The 20,224-nt window shown below is 43.0% G+C and overlaps 1 protein-coding gene and 1 pseudogene across 12 annotated transcripts in view; one reads left to right on the top strand and one right to left on the bottom strand.

Annotated features, from left to right (window-relative positions):
* Positions 1 to 20,224, bottom strand: part of LOC100592283 (UDP-glucuronosyltransferase 1-1) — a 91,995-nt gene that overhangs the window by 5,072 nt on the left and 66,699 nt on the right. For 10 of the 12 annotated variants that reach the window (XM_012501141.2, XM_012501136.2, XM_012501149.2 and 7 more), the window contains 3 exons: positions 7,251 to 7,382; positions 6,492 to 6,579; positions 5,989 to 6,208 (listed from right to left, as the gene is read on the bottom strand). In XM_012501141.2, the coding sequence (XP_012356595.1) occupies positions 5,989 to 6,208; positions 6,492 to 6,579; positions 7,251 to 7,382 (440 nt within the window). Of the gene's footprint in view, positions 1 to 5,988; positions 6,209 to 6,491; positions 6,580 to 7,250; positions 7,383 to 13,204; positions 14,082 to 20,224 lie in introns of those variants that run through there. The other 2 variants (XM_003278540.4, XM_012501147.2) reach the window with 2 other exon arrangements.
* On the top strand, positions 19,075 to 19,803 carry LOC115832371 (annotated as a pseudogene).

Below are 20,224 nucleotides of genomic sequence, written 5' to 3'. Positions count from 1 at the left end.
TGGAGCCCACCACAGCTCAAGGAGGCCTCCCTGCCTCTGTAGGCTCCACCTCTGGGGGCAGGGCACAGACAAACAAAAACTCTGCAAGAACTTCCACAGACTTAAATGTCCCTGTCTGACTGACAGCTTTGAAGAGAGTAGTGGTTCTCCCAGCACGCAGCTGGAGATCTGAGAACAGTCAGACTGCCTCCTAAAGTGGGTCCCTCACCCCTGAGCAGCCTAACTGGGAGGCACACCCCCAGTAGGGACAGACTGACACCTCATTCAACCCGGTACTTCTCTGAGACAAAACTTTCAGAGGAACTATCAGACAGCTGAATTTGTGGTCTCACGAAAATCTGCTGTTCTGCAGCCACCGCTGCTGACACCCAGCCAAACAGGGTCTGGAGTGCACCTCTAGTAAACTCCAACAGACCTGCAGCTGAGGGTCCTGTCTGGTAGAAGGAAAACTAACAAACAGAAAGGACATCCACACCAAAAACCCATCTGTACATCACCATCATCAAAGACAAAAAGTAGATAAAACCACAAAGATGGGGAAAAAACAGACCAAAAAAACTGGAAACTCTAAAAAACAGAGCACCTCTCCTCCTCCAAAGGAACGCAGTTCCTCACCAGCAACGGAACAAAGCTGGATGGAGGATGACTTTGATGAGTTGAGAGAAGAAGGCTTCAGACGATCAAACTACTCTGAGCTACGAGAGGAAATTCAAAACAACAGCAAAGAAGTTAAAAACTTTGAAAAAAAATTAGAAGAATGGATAACTAGAATAACCAATGGAGAGAAGGGCTTCAAGGAGCCGATGGAGCTGAAAGCCAAGTTTCGAGAACTACGCGAAGATTGCAGAAGCCTCAGTAGCAGATGCGATCAACTGGAAGAAAGGGTATCGCTGATGGAAGATGAAATGAATGAAATGAAAAGAGAAGGGAAGTTTAGAGAAAAAAGGATAAAAAGAAATGAACAAAGCCTCCAAGAAATTTGGGACTATGTGAAAAGACCAAACCTACGTCTGATTGGTGTACCTGAAAATGATGGGGAGAATGGAACCAAGCTGGAAAACACTCTGCAAGATATTATCCAGGAGAACTTCCCCAATCTAGCAAGGCAGGCCAGCATTCAGATTCAGGAAATACAGAGAACGCCACAAAGATACTCCTCGAGAAGGGCAACTCCAAGACACATTATTGTCAGATTCACCAAAGTTGAAATGAAAGAAAAAATGTTAAGGGCAGCCAGAGAGAAAGGTCGGGTTACCCACAAAGGGAAGCCCATCAGACTAACAGCTGATCTCTCAGCAGAAACTCTACAAGCCAGAAGAGAGTGGGGGCCGATATTCAACATTCTTAAAGAAAAGAATTTTCAACCCAGAATCTCCTATCCCACCAAACTAAGCTTCATAAGTGAAGGAGAAATAAAACACTTTACAGACAAGCAAACGCTGAGTGATTTTGTCACCACCAGGCCTGCCCTAAAAGAGCTCCTGAAGGAAGCACTAAACATGGAAAGGAACAACCGGTACCAGCCACTGCAAAAACATGCCAAATTGTAAAGACCATCGAGACTAGGAAGAAACTATAGCAACTAACGAGCAAAATAACCAACTAACATCATAATGACAGGATCAGATTCACACATAACAATATTAACGTTAAATGTAAATGGGCTAAATGCTCCATTCAAAAGACACAGACTGGCAAACTGGATAAGGAGTCAGGACCCATCAGTGTGCTGTATTCAGGAAACCCATCTCACATGCAGAGACACACATAGACTCAAAATAAAGGGATGGAGGAAGATCTATCAAGCAACTGGAAAACAAAAAAAGGCAGGGGTTGCAATCCTAGTCTCTGATAAAATAGACTTTAAACCAACAAAGATCAAAAGAGACAAAGAAGGCCATTACATAATGGTAAAGGGATCAATTCATCAAGAAGAGCTAACTATCCTAAATATATATGCACCCAACACAGGAGCACCCAGATTCATAAAGCAAGTCCTGAGTGACCTACAAAGGGACTTAAACTCCCACACAATAATAATGGGAGATTTTAACACCCCACTGTCAGCATTAGACAGATCAACGAGACAGAAAGTTAACAAGGATATCCAGGAATTGAACTCAGCTCTACATAAAGTGGACCTAATAGACATCTACAGAACTCTCCACCCCAAGTCAACAGAATATACATTTTTTTCAGCACCACACCACACCTATTCCAAAATTGACCACATAGTTGGAAGTAAAGCTCTCCTCAGCAAATGTAAAAGAACAGAAATTATAACAAACTGTCTCTCAGACCACAGTGCAATCAAACTAGAACTCAGGATTAAGAAACTCACTCAAAACCGCTCTACTACATGGAAACTGAACAACCTGCTCCTGAATGACTATTGGGTACATAATGAAATGAAGGCAGAAATAAAGATGTTCTTTGAAACCAACGAGAACAAAGACACAACATACCAGAATCTCTGGGACACATTCAAAGCAGTGTGTAGAGGGAAATTTATAGCACTAAATGCCCACAAGAGAAAGCAGGAAAGATCCAAAATTGACTCCCTAACATCACAATTAAAAGAACTAGAAAAGCAAGAGCAAACACATTCAAAAGCTAGCAGAAGGCTAGAAATAACTAAAATCAGAGCAGAACTGAAGGAAATAGAGACACAAAAAACCCTTCAAAAAATTAATGAATCCAGGAGCTGGTTTTTTGAAAAGATCAACAAAATTGACGGACCGCTAGCAAGACTAATAAAGAAGAAAAGAGAGAAGAATCAAATAGATGCAATAAAAAACGAAAAAGGGGATATCACCACCGATCCCACAGAAATACAATCTACCATCAGAGAATACTACAAACACCTCTATGCAAATAAACTAGAAAATCTAGAAGAAATGGATAAATTCCTTGACAAATACACCCTCCCAAGACTAAACCAGGAAGAAATTGAATCTCTGAATAGACCAATAACAGGTTCTGAAATTGTGGCAATAATCAATAGCTTACCAACCAAAAAGAGTCCAGGACCTGATGGATTCACAGCCGAATTCTACCAGAGGTACAAGGAGGAACTGGTACCATTCCTTCTGAAACTATTCCAATCGATAGAAAAAGAGGGAATCCTCCCTAACACATTTTATGAAGCCAGCATCGTCCTGATACCAAAACCTGGCAGAGACATAACCAAAAAAGAGAATTTCAGACCAATATCCCTAATGAACATTGATGCAAAAATCCTCAATAAAATACTGGCAAACCGAATCCAGCAGCACATCAAAAAGCTTATCCACCATGATCAAGTGGGCTTCATCCCTGGGATGCAAGGCTGGTTCAACATATGCAAATCAATAAATGTAATCCAACATATAAACAGAACCAAAGACAAAAACCACATGATTATCTCAATAGATGCAGAAAAGGCCTTTGACAAAATTCAACAACCCTTCATGCTAAAAACTCTCAATAAATTAGGTATTGATGGGACGTATCTCAAAATAATAAGAGCTATCTACGACAAACCCACAGCCAATATCATACTGAATGGGCAAAAACTGGAAGCATTCCCTCTGAAAACTGGCACAAGACAGGGATGCCCTCTCTCACCGCTCCTGTTCAACATAGTGCTGGAAGTTCTGGCCAGAGCAATCAGGCAGGAGAAGGAAATAAAAGGTATTCAATTAGGAAAAGAGGAAGTCAAATTGTCCCTGTTTGCAGATGACATGATTGTATATCTAGAAAACCCCACTGTCTCAGCCCAAAATCTCCTTAAGCTGATTAGCAACTTCAGCGAAGTCTCAGGATACAAAATTAATGTACAAAAATCACAAGCATTCTTGTACACCAATAACAGACAAACAGAGAGCCAAATCATGAGTGAACTCCCATTCACAATTGCTTCAAAGAGAATAAAATACCTAGGAATACAACTTACAAGGGATGTGAAGGACCTCTTCAAGGAGAACTACAAACCACTGCTCAATGAAATAAAAGAGGATACAAACAAATGGAAGAACATTCCATGCTCATGGGTTGGAAGAATCAATATCGTGAAAATGGCCATACTGCCCAAGGTAATTTATAGATTCAATGGCATCCCCATCAAGCTACCAATGACTTTCTTCACAGAATTGGAAAAAACTACTTTAAAGTTCATATGGAACCAAAAAAGAGCCCGCATCGCCAAGTCAATCCTAAGCCAAAAGAACAAAGCTGGAGGCATCACGCTACCTGACTTTAAACTATACTACAAGGCTACAGTAACCAAAACAGCATGGTACTGGTACCACAACAGAGACATAGATCAATGGAACAGAACAGAGCCCTCAGAAATGATGCCGCATAGCTACAACTATCTGATCTTTGACAAACCTGACAAAAACAAGAAATGGGGAAAGGATTCCCTATTTAATAAATGGTGCTGGGAAAACTGGCTAGCCATATGTAGAAAGCTGCAACTGGATCCCTTCCTTACACCTTATACAAAAATTAATTCAAGATGGATTAAAGACTTATATGTTAGACCTAAAACCATTAAAATCCTACAAGAAAACCTAGGCAATACCATTCAGGACATAGGCGTGGGCAAGGACTTCATGTCTAAAACACCAAAAGCAATGGCAACATAAGCCAAAATCGACAAATGGGATCTCATTAAACTAAAGAGCTTCTGCACAGCAAAAGAAACTATCATCAGAATTAACAGGCAACCTACAGAATGGGAGAAAATTTTTGCAACCTACTCATCTGACAAAGGGCTAATATCCAGAATCTATAATGAACTCAAACAAATTTACAAGAAAAAAACAAACAACCCCATCAAAAAGTGGGCAGAGGACATGAACAGACACTTCTCAAAAGAAGACATTTATGCAGCCAGAAAACACATGAAGAAATGCTCATCATCACTGGCATCACTGGCCATCAGAGAAATGCAAATCAAAACCACAGTGAGATACCATCTCACACCAGTTAGAATGGCCATCATTAAAAAATCAGGAAACAACAGGTGCTGGAGAGGATGTGGAGAAATAGGAACACTTTTACACTGTTGGTGGGACTGTAAACTAGTTCAACCATTGTGGAAGTCAGTGTGGCGATTCCTCAGGGATCTCGAACTAGAAATACCATTTGACCCAGCCATCCCATTACTGGGTATATACCCAAAGGACTATAAATCATGCTGCTATAAAGACACATGCACACGTATGTTTATTGCGGCACTATTCACAATAGCAAAGAGTTGGAACCAACCCAAATGTCCAACAACGATAGACTGGATTAAGAAAATGTGGCACATATACACCATGGAATACTATGCAGCCATAAAAAATGATGAGCTCGTGTCCTTTGTAAGGACATGGATGAAACTGGAAAACATCATTCTCAGTAAACTATCGCAAGGACAAAAAACCAAACACCGCATGTTCTCTCTCATAGGTGGGAATTGAACAATGAGAACTCACGGACACAGGAAGGGGAACATCACACTCCGGGAACTGTTGTGGGGTTGGGGGAGGGGGGAGGGACAGCATTAGGAGATACACCTAATGCTAAATGACGAGTTAATGGGTGCAGGAAATCAACATGGCACATGGATACATATGTAACAAACCTGCACATTGTGCACATGTACCCTAAAACCCTAAAGTATAATAAAAAAAAAAAAAAAAAAAATTAGCTGGGCGTGGTGGTGGACACCTGTAATCCCAGCTACATGCGAGGCTGAGGCAGAACTGCTTGAACGTGGGAGGTGGAGGTGGCAGTAAGCCAAGATCACACCACTGCACTCCAGCCTAAGTAACAGAGTGAGACTCCATCTCAAGAAAAAAAAAAAAAGAAAGAAAAATCCAGATTTTTATGTATTTGTTTTTATATTTGAAACAATGCTATTAAATGCTATGTAAATGTTTTCATATTTGAAACAATTTTATCATGAATGCCATGGCCAATGTACAGTATTCTATTCTTCTGTATCTTCTTTCTTACCTTTTGTCATTGATGACTGCTTTTAGAGCATTTTCTAAATCTTCGGAAGTCATTTCAAGAACATTCAGGGTCACTCCAGCTCCCTTAGTCTCCATGCGCTTTGCATTGTCCATCTGATCACCAAACAAGGGCATCATCACCATGGGAACGCCATTGCATATGCTTTCATAAACACCATGGGAACCAGCATGGGTGATAAAGGCACGGGTCATCGGGTGACCTGAGATGCAAAATAGGGAGGATGTCAGCAGTTACATCTCTGAGTTTCACGGTCAGACACATCTAGGTTCTGAAAACACTCCAAAGACTCAGTGTTACTCACATGCCTTTGCAGAAATTTGCAGAAGAAAATGTGGGTTGAGATACCCCACTAGATAAAAAGCAATGGAGGAAATGTTGGCCGTAATATTTTCAAGCTCAACAATCCTTTAGGATAGCTGTGCTTAAGCCATTTTCTTAATTTGACCCCGGTTTGACCTACACATCCAATCCTCCCAACATACCAAGCAGATCGTTTTGGGGTAGCCACTTAACAAGTATCGTATTGTTCGCAAGATTCGATGGTCGGGTTCCAGTGTACCGCCACAGGACCTTGGAGGCGCAAAAAGAACAGAATGTAAAGAAAGAACATAATATGACTAGAAAACAAATCTGCTATACTAACTAGAAAAAGGGGGTCCTCTGAAGGAACACAGTCTTTATCAGAGTGGGAGGCTCAGTAACTGTGAAGGCTTCTGAGGACTGGCAACTTTCCGCATCTTGTTTTGGAGGTTTAGTTACAAGGGTGTATGCGCTACGTGAATTTGTGATAATTTATCAAGCTGTGCACTTAGGATTTTTTCACTTTCCTGCACTTTAAGGGAAAGTTTGCTTAATGAAACAAGTGGATGCAGAAATATAAGACATAAATTCAATGTTCTAACCAACAGCTTTTTGGAGAAATACTTTTATTTAATATGAAGAAACAATATCCCATTTATTTCATTTTTAAATAAATTCTCCCTAATACACTTTTGAGTCTCTTAGAGAAAATGAGACTTCCGAGTGTGATGGATCATAGTTTAACAGAGTATTTGAGAGTCAAATTGAAAACAATGACAACAACCACAACAAAAAAAAAACCCTTTGGATTCATAGTTGGGAAGTGGCAGGGAAAAGCCAAGTCTAAAGTTCCAACTAAGAGAATTAATCTGGAAGCTGGAAGTCTGGGGTTAGAGCTCCTGTGAAAATAGATATGAGGCCATAGTATAGAATCTTCTTACTGTCTGAGGGATTTTGCCCAAAGCATCAGCAATTGCCATAGCTTTCTTCTCTGGAATTTCTGAGACCATTGATCCCAAAGAGAAAACCACAATTCCATGTTCTCCAGAAGCATTAATGTAGGCTTCAAATTCCTAGAGCCAGAAGAAAAATTTTCAGTTAATTTTTTCTCATATTCTTTGATGACTACATACAGTAAGTTATGAATTAGATATCTTCCTCTTAAAGAATATGATTGAGATAGAGTAAAAAATTATTAATATGTAAGTTTTATAGCATTTTCCTCTCCTTTACTTCCTTCTAAAGGAGGAAGGGTTCCTGCTTACAGAATTATCCTTGAGATGCAAAATCCAGGTAATGTGCTAGTTTTCCAAAAGAAAAGCACAGGTACATGCACACACATGCACACACCTGTACATACACACAGTGATAATTCCACTTAGAGGACACAGAGCAAGGCATCAGTGATACAGAAGGGAAGAGCTGGGAAGGGCGTGGTCCCTTTAAATGATGTGGAAGTAGGGAAGGGAAGTGCTGGGTAGAAGAGGGTGTGGTCCCTGGCGAGGGCTCCACCCCCAGACCTGTGCCCATGGACCTAGGTGAGGACAGGCATTTTTGTTTTCCTGCCTAAATGTTTCATTTCCCAAAACCACCCTGGCCTGCCACGCCCCCATCATGTGCCTTATAAAAACCCCAAGACCCTAGCAGGCAGACACACAGGTGGCTGGACATCGGGAGGAGCACATCAGCGGAGGGACACAAGGACGGCTGGACGTTGAGAAGAACTCACCAACAGGCACCGGCAGGCCACTGACCAGCAGAACAACGCGGAGTTTGTATGAGGCAGTCGGAGGAGAGCCCAGGCCACCGAGCCCGGGCCACCGAGCGTTCTGACTCCAGGGGAAAACCTTCCCATTCCATCCCCGTCTGGCTTCCCCCATCCGCTGAGAGCTATCTCCACTTAATAAATCCTTGCACTCATTCTCCAACCCCAGGTGTGATTGGATTCTTCTGGTACACCAAGGCAAGCCCCCAGGATACAGAAAGCCCTCTGTCCTCGTGACAAGGTAGAGGGTGTAATTGAGCTGGTTAACACAAGCTGCCTATAGAGGGCAAAACTAAAAGAACACCGTAACACACGCCCACTGGGGCTTCAGGAGCTGTAAACGTCCACCTCTAGACACTGCCGGTGAGGTCAGAGCCCCACACCCTGCCCGTCTGTATGCTCCCCTAGAGGTTTGAGCAGCGGCACGCTGAGAAAGTGAGCCCCTCCCGCTGTCACATGCCCTGTGAGGGGGACAAGGAAAGTTTTCCTGTTTCATCAGCATGGCAATTCTTTTCCCACTGTAGATTTTCAGTGGTCCAAAGAATCCCCCAAGAATCTCCCGAATGGCTTTATGGGTTTATTTATTATTATTTACTTGATGTTCTGGGATACATATTGCCATGGTGGTTTGCTGCACCTATTGACCTGTCCTCTAAGTTCCTCCCCTCACCCCCCACCCCCCAACAGGCCCTGGGGTGTGTTGTTCCCCTCCCTGCGTCCACGCATTCTCATTGTTCAGCTCCCACTTATGAGTGAGAACATGGGGTGTTTGGTTTTCTGTTCCTGTGTTAGTTTGCTGAGGATGATGGCTTCCAGCTTCATCCATGTCCTTGCAAAGAATATGATCTCATTCCTTGTTACGGCTGCATAGTATTCCATGGTGTATATGTACCACATTTTCTTTATCCAATCTGTCATTGTTGGGCATCTGGGTTGGTTCCATGACTTTGTTATTGTGAACAGTGCTGCGATAAACAAATATGTGCATGTGTCTTTATAGTAAAGTAATTTATATTTCTTTGGGTATATACCCAGTAATGAGATTGCTGAGTCTATGGTTTTATGTATGTAAAGAATATTGAGGGCACTAATAAGATTGTGTGATGTGGCAGGGCTTGCCCAAACTGAGGGGTTCCCTGGGACATGTGACGTTCAGTGCTAAAACCTGAACAGTCCTGAGGAAGCCAGGACGCTGGTCACCCTAGATGTGAGACACAGGAGACCTCTGACAGGGCTCAGCAAACGCGATTTGCACAGCAGGACTCCTGCCAAGCCTGATTTGGAACATGACCAGGAAAGCTCCAGACACTGACCATCCTTCCCCCAAGGTGAGCCCCCTCTGCCCGCCACTCTCACCAGCCCCAGGCCCTCATGAGTCCCCTGGCTCTTAAGGGCTTTGTCTTGGCCTTTTCCCTGGGGCTCATCGAAAAGTCAAGGAGGACAGAGTCATCCTCCTCACCACCATGCTGCATTTTTGGTTTGTAGCAAGAACACCCTGAGGATGGTTTTTCTGAACTCCTTCCTCCCTAGGGTCTGCACCACATCTCTCCCCTCTTTCTCTCCCTCTTTCTTGGGAGAGACAGCTCATTTCCAAGTGCTCTTCAAGCTCTTTCTTCTGAGCGATGGTAAATGGCTTACTTAAATTTCCTAGGACCTTTGCTCTTCACGAGACCCACTCTTACACTGAAGCTCACCTGGAAAGGGCCAAGTCTAAGTTCTCCTCCAGGCACACCCTCCCATGCCCACTCAGCAATCAGCAGGATATGACTGCCACAAAATTGAACCCATAGGTCCATAAACATGCAAAGTTAAATAGCAGGAGATCACGAAAGTTTAAATGGTGCGAAAGTTCATCTAGAGATTCACGCAGGGCAAACTGCAGAGAAGTTGCCATCATGGCCAACTCCTACCTGAGCCAGCTATTATGAGGCTCAATAAAGGTGAAGTCCATCCCCTACTTGGCAAAGCTTCCCTCAAACTTCGCCCTGACTTCACAGTTACCAGAATGATCAAAGAGTGAGGCAACATAGTAACTGAAAATAACACTCCAATCCCCCACCATTGATTCCCTTCAAAAAAAAGATGAGATCCCCCTGAATGAGAGAATTTCCCTGTTCTGATGAGACTTCACCAGCAAAAATGAGATATTTAACATAACTCCTAAACTTTACCAAGAATTTTGTATTTCTAGTTTAGGCTTTTAATTAGATTTTCCCTTCCCAAATGCATTTCGTTTTCCCAGAATTCTTCTTTAGCACTTAGACACCATGTGGGTCACCTGTGACTTCACCATCACGCATTTCCAGTAACCCAGGTGTATCTCAACCTTCCCTGCTCCCAAGCTTTCCTCTCCCGGCCATCTTGAAGCCTGGGTCCTCACTAATCTTCCGTTTGGTTATTTTTCTCAGACCCAACATTGTGATTGCCTGTGAACCACTGCTATCTTACCCGGGCAGGGGAGCAACATCTTGGAATTCTTGAGTTTCATTCCTTTTCTCCCAATATTGTTCCACTATCTCTTTTCCTTCAGACACACCAAAGACACGCCAGTGCCAGGTTGTGCTTTCTCTATGGACTTTTTTGTGCAATAAAAGTTTTATCTTTATTCTTAAAGTTCAGGAGTTTTATCAAGAGTATTGAGAACAGGACCATCAACACAAGAGGAATGGTAGTGCAGAGTGGCATTTTTAGTTAACAAAGGAAGAAAGAGAAAATAAAAATAGTAACTCGACCAACCAGTAAAAATCTGGAAAAAGGAGAATGGCAAAGTCAACTAAACATAAAGTAAACTGAGAGAGTTACAATCAAATCTATTAATTGTTAGATTCAAATAGGCAAAATGCACTTATTAATGCAACTGCCTGACTGGATTAAAAATACCAGTTCCATGTTGTTTAAAAAAGGAAGAAAGCTTGAAGACAAAGGAGTACTAAAGATGTGCTAGGGAAATGTAAACAAAAATAATACAGAAGTGGTTAATAGTAATATCCAAAAAGTGGAATTTCGGATTAAAACATTCGACAAGACAAAGAAGGTTACTAAAAGGTACAATTTACAAACATTTTCATACCTAAGCCTGACTGCACCAAACAAGGCAACAACCAATATGTAGTCAACACAATTCACCACTTAGACATTTATGGTTCTATCAATAAATGCCAGAAAGGCAGCTGATAAAGTTCAGTGCCTCTCCTACAAACATCCTCATGTAAAGAAGGAAATTATCTAAATCAATAAAGACTATTTGCCAGAAAACAATGGCTGACATAATGCAAAACAATGAAATGATAATCAATTTCCACTAAAATAGCAGCAAGGCAGGCATCTTTCCTATTGCCAGAATTATTCAACTGTTTTTAGAGATTCTAATAAATTCAATAACCCTGATATTTGGCATGGAATTTGGAACAGAAGAAACCAAAATTTCTTTATCAGCAAATGACTGCCTGTTATTTTTTATTATGAAAATCAATATTTTGATGAGATAGCTGAGTAGTGAGTAGATAATCAGCTAGAGATAGAAATGGAAAAAAATAACACATTCACAGTAGTGACCAAAAAAAAAACCATGTAAAATACTTAAGAAAAGATGAATGAGAAAGAAATAGAACCAATGTTCTTTAAACTACAAAATAGCTTATCTTTTTAAAGGAAGTGTTTGAAGTCACAACAACAAAACTCCTGGAATACAAATTGTAATGTTCTTCTGTGGGGAAATAGACCAGATCCCTAGCAGAATACACTGTGATACACAAGTACCATGAAATACTACTTCAGAGTTTAAAAAGTAATAGCATTTAAAACTGGAGTAATATCCGTGACATATTGGTAAGTGGGCAGTGGGAATATGCTGTTACTCTATTTTGTAGAAAAAGCAACCAAAAAATTTTATATATGTTTGTATATACATATTGGTATGTAATAGCTGGAGTACAAAGAACTAAAAAGAGCTATTGTGGATTACTTTCTCTTCAGTAACTAGACTTCAGTTGGCACCTTTCTTTTCATTCATTAATTTAACACATATTCGGTGGGTGCCCATTCTGTGCCTTAGGTGCTGAGATTTATGGGGCGCCAAATACATGCAGACCCACTGGCAGGTGTTGAGGACGGAGCATACAGTGGATGTGATTAATGCAAAGTCACACATGTCCCCACGTGGCTCATGATGTGAAGCAGACAATCAACAACTATCTAAGTGAAATGACTGCCATATTTGATGTGCTATGAAGGAAAATGCACAGGAAATTTAAAAAAAATACAAATCACATTGGAGGTATAGTGGAAATAAGGTCTGGTGCTCTTTGAAGGTGATATCAGTCCCCTTAACGGGAACCAGACTCAGCACCTGGGAAGTGCCTGGGCTGCCAGTAGATCCTCAGCCAATCTTTGAAGGATAAATGAATGAAGTTCACTGAAATGTCACCTCCTCAGAGAGTCCTTCCCTAACCCTCCATCTGAAGGAACCTCTCCTGTTCTTCTCTATCCTCTGTTGAGATTTAGATGAGGATGTGAATGCTACTTTTTGCATACTTCAAACTCTGTAGGGTAAAAATAAACCTAATAGCTTGAGAATGAAACCCACAACCTTTCTGTATCATGTCAGAATCTGAGTGTCTGGTGATTCACTCATTAGAAGAGAAGGGACTGCAGCATCTAGCTTCTTATCAGAATATTTAGAAACCAGAGCTTTAACCAGGATCACAAAGGCAACTTTCATTGCCAGGATCTATCATCATCAAAGAATGATTTCATCAGTCCTGAACATTGCCTGCCTGACTGAATCCAGGGCAAGGTGCAGGCTTCAGTTGAGTTTTCTGCAAGGTGCCCCAAACCCAGCATTCTCTGCTTATGGCATTTAACGGCTTGTTGTTTCTAATTGATTACTATCCACTGGAGCACACAGAGTAAAATGTCCAAGGAATGCTTTCCAGAAATCTCAGATACCAAGAAATCATCCAGAAGATGATGCCAAAGACAGACTCAAGCCTAGGAGTCAAGATTAACAAAAGAGGGCATTTTAAACTATCTCAGAATGCTTGCTTAGCATATATCTGGGGCTAGTTAATCGATCCAAAGTAATACAGCTGAAAGAATACATGCGTGTAAAAGTCCCCCTCCAATACACACCTGGGATAGTGGATTTTGGTGAAGGCAGTTGATTCCACCAATGAAAACCATATTGGGCATGATGGGCCTAGGGTAATCCTTCACAAAGTCACTTCTAAACAGCCAGACAGATGCAGAGCTCAATAGGTCCTGGACAGTCACCTCTCTCTGAAGGAATTCTGAGGCAAGGGTTGCATACGGGGAATAAACCACGTTGCACAGAAAGTTCTGTGAAAAGGCAATGAGCATGTTCTTCACCCGCTGCAGGAAGGTCATGTGATCTGAATTAGAGGAGAGAGGCCTGGGCACGTAGGAGAATGGGTTGGGGCACTGGGTAGCCTCAAATTCCAGGCTGCATGGCAGTGCATGCAAGAAGAATACAGTGGGCAGAGACAGGTACTGGGCCACGATGGGGCTGCAAGGAAGGAAAGGGTCCGTCAGCATGACATCAAAGCTGCTTTCTGCCAGGGAGGCCATAAGCTCCTTGTTGTGCAGTAAGTGGGAACAGCCAGACAAAAGCATAGCAGAGTCCTTTTTTATTTTCTTGTATGTTTTGATCACACGCTGCAGGAAAGAATCATTCTCAAAAACATTATGCCCAAGACTAACAAAAGACTCTTTCACATCCTCCCTTTGGAATGGCACAGGGTACGTCTTCAAGGTGTAAAATGCTCCCTCTCTGATGTACAACGAGGCGTCAGGTGCTAGGACAACTATTTCATGTCCCCTCTGCTGCAGCTGCTGGATGGTCCCAAGCATGCTCAGCCAGTGGCTGCCATCCACTGGGATCAACAGTATCTTCCCAGCATGGGACACCACCGGGCCCAGCACACACAGCAGCAGGCCCAGGACAAGTGGGCGTCCGCCCTGGGACTCCACAGCCATGGCGCCTTTACTCCTGCCAGAGGTTCGCCCTCTCCTACTTATATATATGGCAAAAACCAATCGATACACCAAGTTAATGTTTGACTGTGTCACATGACTATAAAAAGCTGTCAGTCCACAAAGGTAGCAGGGAGTTCACTTTCAGAGATAAAGAAGGTGGAGCTTTATTAGGTTTCTTAATAGGCAACAACACTTGAACTGGCTGGAATTTCATACTCAAATCACATTCTTGAGTGAACACAGCAAAGTACCTCCAGCACCTCAGGATCCATTAAATTAGTATTTCCACAGACCAAGAAGTGTTACCAGAGAGGAAGAAGGACAACTATGTAGTGACAAGTTAGGCTTCTTTATCAGAAATTAAACAGAAAGCTTTTTAGAAAGCCTTTTAGAAAGGAAAGAACACAACTGTACCCCCGCTTTCGCCATGGAAACCTGTAAGAGTGCCCTCCCCACAGCTCCCCCGGTACTGCCTGCTCACTTGTATCATGTGTTTCGCTCCTTCATCCAACAATATTTATTGAGTCCAGCACAGTGTGGGGTCTTGAGGCTGCGGCGGAGCCCACCACACGAGTCTCCTGCCTCCTCAGAACTCACGCGCCATGAGGTGAGCCAGACTCACAATTTAAAAAGATGAGCAGGAACTTAGAAATCGTGAATCATGCTAAGAAGGAAAGGAACAGGTGGGTGGGTGGGGCGGGGCGGGGGTGGGGGGCGTGCTGGGGTAGAGAATGACCAGAAAGGGAAATTCACTGGAGTGCATGTGCACAGAAGTCTTCCCCAAGGACGGGCCTGTATTAGTGTGAACCTGAAAGAGCCAGTCCTGTAAGATAGATCTTGAGTGGCTAACTGGGCCTGGATTTAAAATAGAGCCAACTGACCCTTGGCTTACCACAGGTCACACAGTTACTCTGAGTGCCCTGAAAACCTGTACCTTTTTGTAGTTGAGATTTTCAGCACTCACCTGAACCAACCAATTAGAGCTCACCCACCTCAGCCACTCAGGGCTCAGCTTCATCAACCAATCAGAATGCAGCTGCACTGACCAATAAGAACTAAGGAAGTTTCCATCCTTCATTTACATAAATGGACCTGATTGGGAACATGGGAAGGAACTTTTTGCCATGAAACCTGCCTGCCTTGTGTTCTGTGTAACTCACCTTCATTGTATACCAGAGGCTGTAACTCCCTGGTTTGCAAACTGTTCACTGGAACAAAGTCTCTTTCTTCCAAATTCCTTTTCAGAGAACTTTTGTTCACAACAGGAAACCAAATAGATAAGCAAATTCAATTAAGTTAAATTGTACTCATTCCACTGGCCCAAGATCCAGGGGAAAATAAGGCATTTGGGGAAATTCTGATGACTGAGTTGAAGTCAAAAGGGAAAGATGAGCAAAAACAATAACTCAAATTTGTGTTTATTGACCATGGACTCTGGGGCAAGTATTGTGCAGCCAGAACTGGAAGTATTACACTCTTTTGGGGGGAGATATACTGCTGTACTATACAATTCCAAGATAACTGCACAGATCCCAACGTTTTAACCATACACATCACTGGCCAGCCATACTTGGGGATGTGCTTAGAGGATCATAGAGAAACAGCTATAGAATTTTGGTGTCCTATGAGACGTATTAACAGGTAATTATGGTACCCTCTCATTCTGCTCCTCAGAGTAGGTACTTTGCACGCGTACACTGAAGCTCCTCCCCACACCCAAGCACTCTTCATTTTTTAGGACCAAGATTCTGGGCAAGCAGAATAGACATAGCAATGCTTTCACTCTTTGTTGTGTCCTTATTAGAAATTCTGAAATTCACAGTTTAATTTAAACCTTAAGGGTGATAATTCTTCCAAAGTCCCAATGCTGTGTGAGTTCATTTGCAGATTATAGAGAGTAAAGGGGCTATAAACACATAAGTCACCACTGTAATGATTTTATGACTTTCCTCCATCATGCAGAGCTTCCAAGCTTTTTGAGGCTGCTTCTGCTGTGTACCTGGATGGTTTGTGGCCACAGCTCTGCCCTTGACCAAGAAACACTTACTAATCTGAATAGTAGGCAATCCACATTCACGCTCATGAATTACAGCAGAGAACCACTACTAAGCAATCCAATTAATCTCTGCCCTGAAACCAAAGCAGAATCCATTGCTAGTTCCCTCATCCGACAAAAATTTATGGAATGTGTGAGCCCTACTGTATGGCAGTCACTATGCTAGGAACTAGGCCCAGAAAGTCAAGTTAGAAATGATCTTTGCCTGAAAGGAGGGGTCAAGTAGACAGAGACAAACTCATGACTAGGCAATTACAGGGGATGGTGCTCTGGGGGCTGAGAAATCACACAGCAGGGCAGCAACATGATGGTCTTGCTTTGGGGGCTACGAAAGAGTGATATGTCCATGGAAAGTGTTTCTGGAACCCTTTTGAAGGTACTTTCTTTTTAAGCTGAAGGCATAAGTTAATAGGCCACCATTGGACACACTCCCAGTTCCTTTCATCTCCTTTCATCAAATCAGAATGAAGGGGCTTATTACTAAAGGAGCAGCATAAACATGTCCAGCGCCCTGTAGATCATCTACAGGACCCTCCAGGGAAACAAAGCCACCTTCCTTGCATCCCCACAGCATTTTGTTCTGTTCTGCGTTCTGCCTTGTATCTTTTAGCAGTTTGCGTATCTGTCCTTGCTATTAGAGTATAGCTATATCATATATATATATATATATATATATATATATATATATATATTCCTTACAGGCAAGATTTTGGCTTTGGAATTGTGCTATCACTCAGGTGCCAGTCCATGGTTTTGGAGACAGTAAGCACTCTGGACATGCTTCTGTATAGAAGTGACTTCCCTTCTCTTTTCGTTCTAGACCCTGCATCCAAGCCAGCAAGTAAGTGCTGAATCTGGATGTTTCTACCACTGTCTCTCGGACCCAGCTGCCATGGTCCTATTTCAGGGCCCCAGCCCCCCGTTCCCCAACCCCCAGCTGTCCCTTCTGAATCACTGCATCGGCTGCCACCTGAATAACCCCACCTCACCACTTCTGGAACCTTGGTCAGCAGCTTCCTGGGCACAGAAAATTCAGAGTCCTCTGCCTTGCTCTCAAAACTCTGGGATAGACCCCAGCCCATCTGTCCAAGCTCATTCCTCCTCTCTAGCCCTTCTGCTTGCCCCCTCCCTCTGCCTCTTACCCTCTAGCCATTCTGGATCACTTGCTGTTCCCCAAACTTCCTTTGATGTTCTCAAATTGCTTTGTTCACACTGAACTCTACCCTTGACCAGCTTACTATGACTGTTCATTGCGTGGTTACCAAGTGCCAAGTCCGGGTTTCAGGTTATGTAACTAGAGGTTATATAAACTCAGAAGTTTGTTCTGGTGAGATAACACATCCTCATTACACCTAATACCCTTTATGAACCATTAGAATGTTCTTTGGTTAATCATTTTCCCCTTGGAATTGAGTGACCTTTACTAGTGTATTGCCTCACAATTTATCAAAGCAAAGAATCCAGTGTCAAAAAGAGAATAAGGAGGTGAAGAGAACTCAGATCTCAAAAAAAGTCCCCCCAAAATTCATGGTCATGATATAGCAGTTCTAGTGGAAATAATCACTGCATCCCAAGTTTATCCCCAGTGCTATAAACATGGCCTGCAAGTCTTAACGGTTTCAATGCAGTAAATAGTGCTGTATTTCCTTTTGTCTGAGAGGATCTCCCTGGTTGTTTTAGCAGTCAAGAACAGTGAATAACATGCACATTTGACCCTCCATATACTTGGGCTTCACATCTGCAGATTCAGCCAACAGCAGATTGAAAATATTTGGGGGGAAGAGCAATGAAAAAACAATACAAATAATACAAATAAAAAACCAATACTGTAAAACAACTATTTACATAGCATTTACATTTATTAGGTAAAAGTAATCAAGAGATGACTAGAGGTTTAAAGGAGGATATGGGTAGCTTATATACAAATACTGTGCCATTTTATAAAAGGAGCTTGAGTATCTAGATTTTGGTATGGAGAGGAGGGTTGACCTAAACTAATCCCTTCAGAATACCAGGGACTACTCTGCTAGACTAGCAGGTCTCTGAAGTATGAGCCAGGAAATCCTAGGGATCCCCAAGAATTTTTCAGGAGAATTTTACAAAGTCAAAACTATTTCCATAATAATGCTACTTGATTTTCTCACTGTCATTCTCCCACAAGTGTACAGTGGAGTTTTCCAGAAGCTACATGGGTGATGTGTAATATCACAATAGATTGAATGCAGAAGCTGACATGAGAATCCACCTCTCTATAGAGCCAAGTACTAAAGAGAGATGCAAAAACTGTAAAACGATGCCACTCTTCTCGCTACATTTTGTCTCAATAAAAGTTAAATGAAAATAAGATTTGCTAGTGTGTCGTGGGTTTATTCTTATTAAATTGCCCAATGAATATGTCTTTTTAATTCTGTTTTAATCTCTAATGCAGTATGTATGATAGATATAATCCATAAGAAGAAAAGCAAATGGGCACCGAGGCTGGAACGTTAGAGAACTGAAGTCCTAAACAACAGGATGTCTTCAGCCCTGGTCAGACTAAACTCACTCCCACCACCCTCTTCCCTCCTGTGGCCGAGGAAAAAGACTGATATAAAGCCGACTTTAAGAAAAACAGTTCTTCAGGCAGCCGAAGTCAAAGCCTTCTCTTTCCCCCAACCTCTTTTTCCCACCCTTTTTGGAGACCACGGCTGGTTGGGGGCCGGAGTGGGCGGGGCCTGGTCGCGGAGCATCACAGAGCCTCACAGAGCCTCACAGAGAGCAGGGCCAGTCCCAGGAGCACTGCATCCTGGGATGCGAGGCGCTCATAGGCCTCGACCAATGAGATGTGGCTGCGTCATAAGGGGCGTCCCTCCAGGCGGCCCAGGTCGCCAAGGCTCTGGCCCGCGCCTGGGTTTTGGCAGCCTTGCGGCTAGCGGTGCCAGTGCCCTGCGGGGCGTTTTGACAGTCCAGCATGGTGGACTGCTACGAGGTGCTGGGCGTACCCCGGTAGGCCTCGTCCGAGGGCATCAAGAAGGCATACCGCAAGCTGGCGCTCAAGTGGCACCCCGACAAAAACCCCGAGGACAGGTAGGAAGCGGAAAGAAGATTCAAGCAGGTGGCCGAGGCCTACGTGGTGTTGTCGGACGCCAACAAACGCGATATCTATGACCGCTATGGCGAGGCGGGGGCGGAGGGCGGCTGCGCAGGCGGCAGGCCCTTCGAGGACCCCTTCGAGTACGTCTTCAGCTTCCGCGACCTGGCCAAGGTCTTCAGGGAGTTCTTTGAAGGCCGGGACCCATTCTCCCTTGACCTCTTTGGAAACCCGCTGTAAAATATTTTTGGGGGTCGGAGAAACTCCCGGGGAAGCAGAAGCAGAGGGTCTGCACCCCTTTTCTCCGCCTTCAGTGAATTACCGGCTTTTGAGGGTGGTTTTTCTTCTTTTGATACGTGATTTCGTTCCTTTGGCTCCCTGGGAAATGGGGGCCTTTCTTCCTTCTGCATGTCCTACGGTAGTGATGGGACAGGCAGCTTCAAGTCCATGTCGACTTCCACTGAAATAGTTGATGGCAAAAAAAATCACCACCAAGAGAATCATTGAGAATGGCCAAGAAAGGGTGGAAGTAGAGGAAGATGGAGAGTTGAGTTAAAGTCCTTCATAATAAATGGCATAGAGCAGTTGCTCCGCATTGACACCAAGTAATTCCAGTCCACATTTGACTTTAAGCACATCTGGAGGAATAGCTGATTTTTTTTGGATTGAAAGTGAACTTTACTTTCAGAACAACTGTACCCAGGAATTTATAAACACTTTATGCCAACGCCTGTCTTTATTGTGGGGACCACACGGATAGGACCTCTGTTTGTTTTTCCATCATTGTAAATATCTGTATGCAATTTGCTATTTATTAAACTTAAGCCTGAGGCAGACAATGATTGTTTCCTAGTGCTAGGACAGAATGTTCATCTCAGCACTTTGAGCCTTACCTTTTTCCCTTGGGAAAGTGTGAGCCTGGTGGTTTGCTCTAAATCATTTGACTTCAATGTTTTACTGTGTGGTGGTGAAATCTATGAATATATTAATACTCTGGCTTAATTTAATGATGGCTTTTAATTGCACATAA

The sequence above is a fragment of the Nomascus leucogenys genome, chromosome 22a, assembly GCF_006542625.1.
Source record: "Nomascus leucogenys isolate Asia chromosome 22a, Asia_NLE_v1, whole genome shotgun sequence".
In the NCBI taxonomy this organism is placed as follows: Eukaryota; Metazoa; Chordata; class Mammalia; order Primates; family Hylobatidae; genus Nomascus; species Nomascus leucogenys.
The sequence above is the reverse complement of the archived record's forward strand: the minus strand, read 5'-3'. Positions and strand labels throughout refer to the sequence as shown.